This window comes from Monopterus albus, unplaced genomic scaffold, assembly GCF_001952655.1.
Source record: "Monopterus albus unplaced genomic scaffold, M_albus_1.0 scaffold242.1, whole genome shotgun sequence".
Lineage (NCBI taxonomy): Eukaryota > Metazoa > Chordata > Actinopteri > Synbranchiformes > Synbranchidae > Monopterus > Monopterus albus.
Genome location: NW_018128122.1, coordinates 471,800 through 480,437, shown reverse-complemented (window position 1 = coordinate 480,437; position 8,638 = coordinate 471,800). Strand labels below are relative to the sequence as shown.

Here is an 8,638-nt window from a genome sequence, read left to right as displayed (position 1 = left end):
GCTTCCGTCCAGCTTTCTCCAGCTGACTCCTCGCTTCCCTCGAAGATCAGGTTTTTTCGCTTGGACTGTACTTCCAAATGCTCCATTTTATCCATTATGGCTATTAAACTCTCACAGGTTCTGTAGACATCCTCCCTTGTTTCCTTGGTTTGTATTTTCTGTTCACCCATGGCTGCTTTAATCACATCCACATCTCGCTGGGTAAACTGCAAACTCGTTTTTATCTCCTGTATTTCTCTGGTCATGTTGTCGAGTCTCTTGTTATTTGTCTCCATAAGTAGTTGCACAAAACCTTTGAAGTTGTCTTGTTGTTGGCTCAACAGTGCGGTGTACATCTGCTTCTGCTGACTCAACATCTCTGTTACTTGCGCCGCTGAAATATAATCCTCTTCTGCTTCAACATGCTCGTTCGCTTCTGATTTATTAGCTCTTTTCCCTCTTGGAGGCATTTTAATAGTTGTAAAATTTGAAAATGTAGAAGATGTGAAAAATCGTAGAACAGACAAGAGGAGCAGTAAAGACGTCTGCTCTCGCTTGCAACCCGGAAATCATCCCAAATGAGTATTGGTACAATGTTATTTGTTGGTGACCTGTAATTGCTCTACAAAATTCTGGTACTGCTGTCAAGAACTGTCACTCCTCTGAAAAATTATTCTGTACAAGAAAAAAAAGCCTGTCAGTGAAAATATATTTACCTTTTCCTGACAGTCATAACATCCAAATGTACTACATTTAATATGCAACAGAGAAATGCAGTACATACTCACATTGGGGAAATTCTTATTGAATTTGTGAGACTACACCACTACAGCATGCTGTTTACTTGTGCTGCAGGTACTTGGAGCAGGGCCTCTGTCGGTACCGGGCCCAATGTACGTCAGCCCACTCCCAGGAGGAGCTGATGGAGTGGCAGAAACGCTATGCGTCACGCCTCATCCGCCTCAAACAGCAGCAGGAGAGCAAACACTTCACTGAAAACTACATGGAAACTCTGATAGAGAAGTGGATGAACTCTCTCTCCCCAGAGAAAGTGGTGAGTGTCTTTGCTGGCTGTCCTGGAAGAGGGATCCCTCCTCTGTTGCTCTTCCTGAGGTTGCTTCATTTTTTAGACCCTTGAAGGGTTTTTTGGGGAAGTTTCTTTTTATCCGATTTGAGGGTCTGAGGACAGAGTGTGTCATATGCTGCACAGCCCCTTGAGTCAAATTTGTGATATTGCGCTACATCAGTAAAATTTGACTTTAATTGGTTTTGCGGTGTGTGCAATCTCAAAAGTAGTTGATAGGGTAGAAAATACAAAAAAAAAATTCTGTGCAAGAGTGAGAGTTCATTTCGTAGTAGGGCCACCCAAACACAAATGTATGTATAATACTAAGTTGTGCTTTTATTACAAGTCTCTCCAAGCATTCATAATTCCCTCACCTTGTAAATCTAACAGGCCAATACCAGCACCATAGTACAATCCAGGAAGTAGCTTCAGTGCACACATAACTAATTTAGATATGCCTCTGGTTATCTGTTAAGGTTACACATAAATGTACACTCTATTATTTTGATTTCTTATAGCTCTCTTTTCCTGCATATAACCTCAACAGGATGCTCTCACATGTTTATGATACTGAATCATAACTGTTAATTACCACGTCTCTGTTGACCACACAGACATTAATAAGAGTCAGCAGTCTCATTGGTGCAACACTGAAGGACACATTCATAAGCCTTTAATAACACTGTTGAACCCCATAGTTGCCTCTTTGCCTTCGAGTGGCTTATGTGATGTTTCTAAAAGCTGCAGGTGTTCATACATGACGTCGCAGTGAATTTTCACCAGTTTTTGACAGACTTCATCTTGTAAAAGATTTCTGAGAAGACATGCAATTATATATTCTACCTAAACTTGTTCTTTTTTTTGTTTGTTTTTTAGCTGAGTGACTGTTTAGAAGGAGTGAATGTAGAAACCAGCAGCAGCCTTTCTGTTACTGTCACAACCAAAAAATCCTCCCACTCCTGGACCTTCTCATTGTTGTGCAAGGTAGGATTGATTATATTCAGATGTTTTCTTTGTCTAACCATCTCATATGACAGAGATAAATGGTGCCATATGTGGACCTGCCAGTGCTAGTGGGACCTTTAAATTAACCATCTTTTGATTATGTGTGTTCTCATTATCCCCTCCCCCCATCTTTGTCTTTTATTAGCCGGCTAGAAAACTGTACCGCGTCGCCCTTCTCTACGATGCGCACCGACCACACTTCTTCATCACAGGTGTGTCAGGTGGGGAGCAGCTCCAGGCCGTACCCAAAGGCTGCCAAGAGTGGACTCCGGGAGAGGAAACTGCATGTATGTCATAGATCCATATTTCATGACCAGAGGCTAATGTGTAGTCAGTTGGGACTGTGTGACCTGAGTAGGTTAACTTAATCTTGTGCTGGACAAGTTTGAACAGAGTAACTGCAAATCCTAGACGAGGCTGTAAAATGTCTTTATTGATAGAAACTTAAGGTAGTGAAAAGGTTTATTTACAACATATTTTAATTTATACATGCTGACATCTGACTTGTTGTGTTATAGTAATGAATTAGTCTTATCCTGTGTTGTTCTGCAGTTTTTAATTTTGTTACTTTTGCATTCTAGTATAATTTGCGATCTATTCTATTTTATATGCCTTTCATTTAAATGAATGTTGAAGTTGCATCTCTTTTATTTTGCTTGCTATGGACTGCACGTTTAAATGCACTTAGAGTAAGATTTGCTTTTCTGACAGTGGCTGCAGACAATGGCCTGGACCACTGTATCTACAAGGTGGCAGTGGGCTTCAGCACAGAGATCTTTGGTACCTTTCGACAGACCGTAGTTTTTGACTTTGGATCAGAACCAGTGCTGATGCAGCGGATCATGGTGGATGCTGCCTCTATTGAAGGTATGCTAAAAGCAAAAAGGTCATCAAGAGGCCTTTGATGTGGTCTTACCAAGTCATTAGTGAGGTTGTTCAATGCTGGTCCTATTTTATTTATTTTTATTTCATGCTGTTTCATTGTCTTATCTGTGTTGTGTTCTGATGTGATTGCTGTGCAGCAAATTGCCCCTCAGGGACAATAAAGTATTGATTGATGGATTGATTTAAAAAGTTTTATCACTGTATAAAAAAAAAAAAAAAAATGAATAGATGTTTTGGAAATTCAACAGTCATTCATTACATTGTATATCATTTTTATGTTAACATCATTCTATATATTTTGTAATTATGTTTGTGTGAGTGTGTTTTTTTTTTTTTTTTGTGGTTTTCAAATTGTTTGAAAAGATCAAAACTGGTCAAATACCTGCAACACTTTTGTCCATCTTCTGTTACACAGATCTTGAGCACCTGATGGCAGCGAGGCAGCAGCTCTTGATAACTGCAAAGCGCTGGGACTCTTCCTGTAAGACCATTGTAGAATTCAGTCCTAATGAGATGGCTGAACTGGAGCGCAGCCTCCTTTCGCGCTACCAGATCCCTCTGTCGGCTGACCAGCTCTTCACCCAGTCAGTCCTGGACAAGACTCTGACCAAAGACAACTACCAGGCCCGACTGCACGACCTGCTCTACATAGAGGAGATTGCACAGTACAAGGAAGTCAGCAAGTGGGTACCCAGTTTTTCACGGTTTCGTCTTACAGTAGTATAATTAGAGATTTTTTTATAAAGGAACATAAATTCTGATCTGGTTGAACAACACTGATATTAGAATTTAAAACCACCTATTAAAAATTGTCAACAAAATGTGAATAAAGAATTAATCAGAAAAAAAATGTTTTATACCTTAAGCATATAAATACACACTTATACAACAAAGTGTATTAAACTTAAATTTAGAAAATAAGGGTCAAAGGTCACAAGGGTACCAGTGGAGCCCTTATGTAAAATGTACCTTCAGTAGAGGACGGACAAGTGAACATCAGTATAGCAGTGATTTTGGATTTAAGCCATTCTGTGTAAGGCCTTTGCAAGGTGTGTTGTACTGTTGAATTAAATGAGAACAGTTTAGTTCAGATTAGTTTAAGTATCTGATCTGTATATATGTACTATATATGATTCATATTTAAAACCATAGCATTGCTACATTACTATTCTAAAGTGTTGTCAGCAGAAACTAATGTTAGGCACAAATGCTACACTCGACTGTATTTGATAGCACTGAGGAACCGACATTGAAAGTATCATGTTGCAAGCTGGTTACTTGCCACTGGGAAAAGTTGGTACAGAAACTACCTACCATAAAATAAATCATCACATTAAAATGCCATCATAAATATAAAACTAATAACGGTATTGTAGTCTTTACATTAAAATACCTCAAAGTTGGAATGGAACTGTGCACCCTTAACAGCTAAACAGTCAAGAAAACAATCTCAGTGACTGGTCTATGCAAAGAACCTCTTTGCAGATAGCAAACGAGGTGTAACAGTTTATACTTTTTTTTTTTTTAAATGTATTTTTCGGGGTGGGAGGTGAATGAGGGGGAAAAAATGGGGATTCTAGGTTACACTAAAGAGTCAAACACACTTTTAAAAGAGTCATATTAAACAGATTAAATGAACTGGTGATTTGCAGAATACATAAAATACCTGCACATAAATGATATTTCTTTCATTTTTACCCACACAGTCTGACTGGAATTTACCCAGTTCACTTACAGATTCTATAATTTTATTGCTGTAGTTGGTGAAGAAAAACTATCAGGAATAGCTTTTCATATGATCATAACTACTACAACAACAATGCAGGTTCAGTCTCAAAATGACTTGAGTGGCCACACTAACAAGTATCCTGCTCTCTGTTGCCTATACAACCATTTGAAACATTTGGATGTGTCTGGATGGGTCATGTCTGAGGTTGATTGGTGGAAATATTTTGTTTTAAGATGTCAGGCCGCCACAAGGTGTCAGACTCGACCTTCATTGTGAATGTTGTGTGTGTGTGTGTGTGTGTGAGTGTGTGTGTGAATGAGTATCTCACACACAGCTTGACTCTCAGTACCAGTGCTATTGTATAACATGTCTAAGATGATTCCTTGGAGAGGTGGTGTTTTCAGAGTGTGGATTCTGATATGTGCCTTTGTTTTAATCCTTACCTGCTGCTCCATGGGTTTAAATAAGTGATGATTACTAGTGAAACTGCAGTAACTACTTATTCCCACATTCATTAAAACAAGCACAGCGGATCCTCCCCAAACATGTTAAATGTCTCAGCTCTTAATTTGGCTTCATCTCATGACTCACACTGTCATCTGACTTAATAAGGAATTGGATAATGGACCCCTTTTTGATATTACCTGTTACCTGCAGTGTGAAATTGTTCCTTTAATCTCCTGCATTACCAATGTTTAAATGAGTAATATCTCTTTTGTTAAACCATAATGCTTTTCGTGGCTGATTTGGCTTCACCAGGAGATTTCTGGTTAAATGTGGATTCCCATAGATCTGCAAATGGAAAACGGCTCTAAAAAGCTGACTTCAATCATGTAAAGAGCCCGTGGCATGCTCATTTTACCCATTTCCAGCCGTTTAATGTTTAATCTTGGGTACCTCTAAATTAGCTTTGCACTCATCATAACTCCAAATAGTCTGTAATTATTTAGGAATGATGAAACCACAGAGCCTCTTCCTAAAAACTAGAGGATAGTTTGTGAACTCCTGCTTATAACCATTCAAGGAAATCCTTAAACTATCACGTAAGACTTTACACTGTAGATAAATCAGAAAACAAGGAAAAGCATGCCATGGGTCCTTTAAACACAGCCTGTGACTTAAAAACTACTTCTACCAGAATACCTCTTTGAATAATCTTAAACTAGTTTATTTTTTTGCTTGATGAGTAACATCCTCCCATTTGGCTTGTGACTTGTATCAGGAGGGCAAGAGGCATCAGCTGATTATCTGAAGTGAACATGGAGTAACTCATAAAGGAGAACCAAGTGTGCCTTGCTGTCTGTTTTTCTCCCAATGTTTCCCTCCCTGAGAATAAAGCCAGAAAGCTGATGCAAAACCATTACAAGAAACCTCAAGAGTCCCTTCGGTTGTGTAGCACCACTGGTTTGCAAATAAATACAGAACATGTTAAGTTATCTGTGCATGCCAGTCATTCATCAGAGTTCATCACCAAGATTGCTTTCTGTTTCATCATTTCAGATTCAGCTGAGACCAGCAAGGCCGTCCTAGACAATCTGGAGATAAAGTTATTTTTCCCTGAAGTGTTTCAGTTCTCCACTAAATATGTGCACAGATCAGCTTTGTGCCAGTAGATGTTTTTCTCTGAACTGACATATTAGAAATAATTTGACTGCTTTTTAGGATCCACACTAACAATGTTTTTTTACATTTGAAAAATTTGTACAAAATTAATACGTTTTTTTCTTATGAATTGCTTTAGACCCCACTTTGCCATATGTTTGACTGTAGACCTTGTGAAAAACACTTGCAGGTTTTGTTTTTTTTGTCTTTAGCAGCAAATGTTCAAAGCTGCAAAAAAAAAAAGTGTATCTGAGCTTTGAAGGGACAATTTTTTCCACTTTGCTCACTTTGACAGTATCTGGCTGATTTAACGTGCTGCCAACAGCAAACAGTGATATGAAGGTGAATGGTCAGATGCCTAAGGTACATGTGGTGTACTTAGCACTGTGGAAGGACTTAAAGAAATCAATTATTAGGCATTTTCAGTTGTTTGTTCTGGGTTTGTTGTGGGGCTGGTATCTGTCATGGCCAACCACATCAGCAGCACTGAAACTAGCACTTTCCCCTTTGTGATGTACTGATGACTTGGCAGTTGAATGAAGAGTCCCAGTCCTCTTCCCTTAAGAGGAAATTTGCAATTGTGTCCCGAGTGTGAGTAAATGGCAAAAAAGCTGTTGGAAAGCAGAACAGGTTCAAAATATCTGTGCTAAAGGAGGATTCACCTGTGCCTCAGTCAAAAGAGAATGTATGTGGGCAGCAGTCTATTGGCAACGTGTTATAGGATAGTTTTATAAGACCAGTTTCAAGATCTACATAACCAAATGTTTATGTTTGTCCCCCCAGGTTTAACATCAAAGTGAACCTCCAGCTAGTCACCAGCTTTATGCTGACCGGCATTTCTGTTGGAGCCAAGTATGCTCAGAATGGGCAGCTCTTTGCACGTTTCAAACTCACCGAAACACTTTCTGAGGTAACTGGATTGGTTGCACTGTACTCATATTTGTTACACAGGTTTCTGCTTTTTTCTTGTTAAGTGCTGTGACTACCTATTGGTGGTACCTGAACTTTCTCCCCCCCCCCTCTCCTCTTAGGACACACTGGCCGGGCGGCTAGTGATGACCAAGGTAAATTCAGTCCTGCTGCTGCCACTGGGCCGTGAGGGGGTCAGCAGTCAGCCACCCCCTGGGGTCAAAGAGCGCGTTTACGAGGCTGTGATTGAAGAGAAGACCAAGGAGTACATCTTCCTAAGGATCTGCAGGGACTGCTGTGAGGAGCTGGTGCTACAGCCTGACAGAGAAATACAGGTAATACCTGCACCAAGGAGACACTTCTGTGCTTGAGTATGAGGCATCTCTGTCACCGCCAGAGATCACTGGTGGACTGACAGCAGATTGGGGCAGGCCAGTGAATAATGTCATCATACAAGAATTTCATTTATTTATTTTTTTGTAAAGCATAGGAGACATTAGTTAGTATCCAGCTCACGGGTTTTAACTCTCTGGTGTTATGGCTTTGGAAAACTAAAGATGAAAGATTCACCTATTGATTAACATTTTCACAAAATGTTACAGCACTGGTTTTCTTTCCAAGAAAACCAGTGTGTGCGCTTGTGTCTGTGTGCATACTGAGTGCACTGTTTTGTCTCAAGCTCTCTGCTTCTGAAAAATCTCCCTTTATTGAATGTCTCCTACCTACGGCAGCCTCAGTTTGATACTTTTCTCCCCTCCAGCCTGAATGTCGGCAGACGAAACAAGGTGCTGTGTTAACAGTTATCACAACAACCCTTGTTCGGTCACTGTGGGAACATAATCTTCTTCTGCATACGCTGCTCCTGCCTGCTTACGTGCTAGTTTAATTTCCCTATGTCCTCTGTGGATTCTTACAATACTCCACACCACCTTGCTGTTTCGTGCTCTTTTCACTCTTGCATATCTCAGACTGTTCTACTCTTGTTTCAGCTATTACACTTATTTTTTCTCTGTCCTTCTGATTTTCACACTCCCATCCTTAAGACACTGGACACAGTAGCTTGGGTCTGTCTTTCAGATGACTAGGCTCTATAGCAGTGGAAGAAAATCTTAGTATTTCCATTCATATGGTTTAATCCTAAATTATGCAACCTGGTGACACCTTTTGAGTTTGGCCTGTTGAGCAGTAATGTTACTCAAGTCTATAGCCCAGCCAGCGTCTAAACTCAAAGGCATAGGTCTTCTTGCTGAAAAGTAAAAGAAGACCAGTTTGACCAATCATAGCGCCAGATTTGAGTATGATTGACAATTATATAGCTTTAATGTAATTTCTAGAGACAGTAGCTAGGATCATTACTTCTCCACCATTCTGTTTCGTCTGCAGTACTGTTAGTTGCCCAAAACACTCCGGCAGGTACGCTTACGGGTGGCACATCTGTAAAAAGGTTTTTTGTTTTTTTTGTT

General features: G+C 39.8%; 1 protein-coding gene across 1 annotated transcript in view; it reads left to right on the top strand.

Annotated features, from left to right (window-relative positions):
* The window catches only part of helz (helicase with zinc finger), a 51,684-nt gene that overhangs the window by 14,843 nt on the left and 28,203 nt on the right, over nucleotides 1–8,638 (top strand). Inside the window, 7 exon segments of the mRNA XM_020620586.1 lie at nucleotides 835–1,033; nucleotides 1,922–2,029; nucleotides 2,196–2,337; nucleotides 2,762–2,917; nucleotides 3,351–3,618; nucleotides 7,050–7,176; nucleotides 7,298–7,510. Of these exon segments, the coding sequence (XP_020476242.1) occupies nucleotides 835–1,033; nucleotides 1,922–2,029; nucleotides 2,196–2,337; nucleotides 2,762–2,917; nucleotides 3,351–3,618; nucleotides 7,050–7,176; nucleotides 7,298–7,510 (1,213 nt within the window).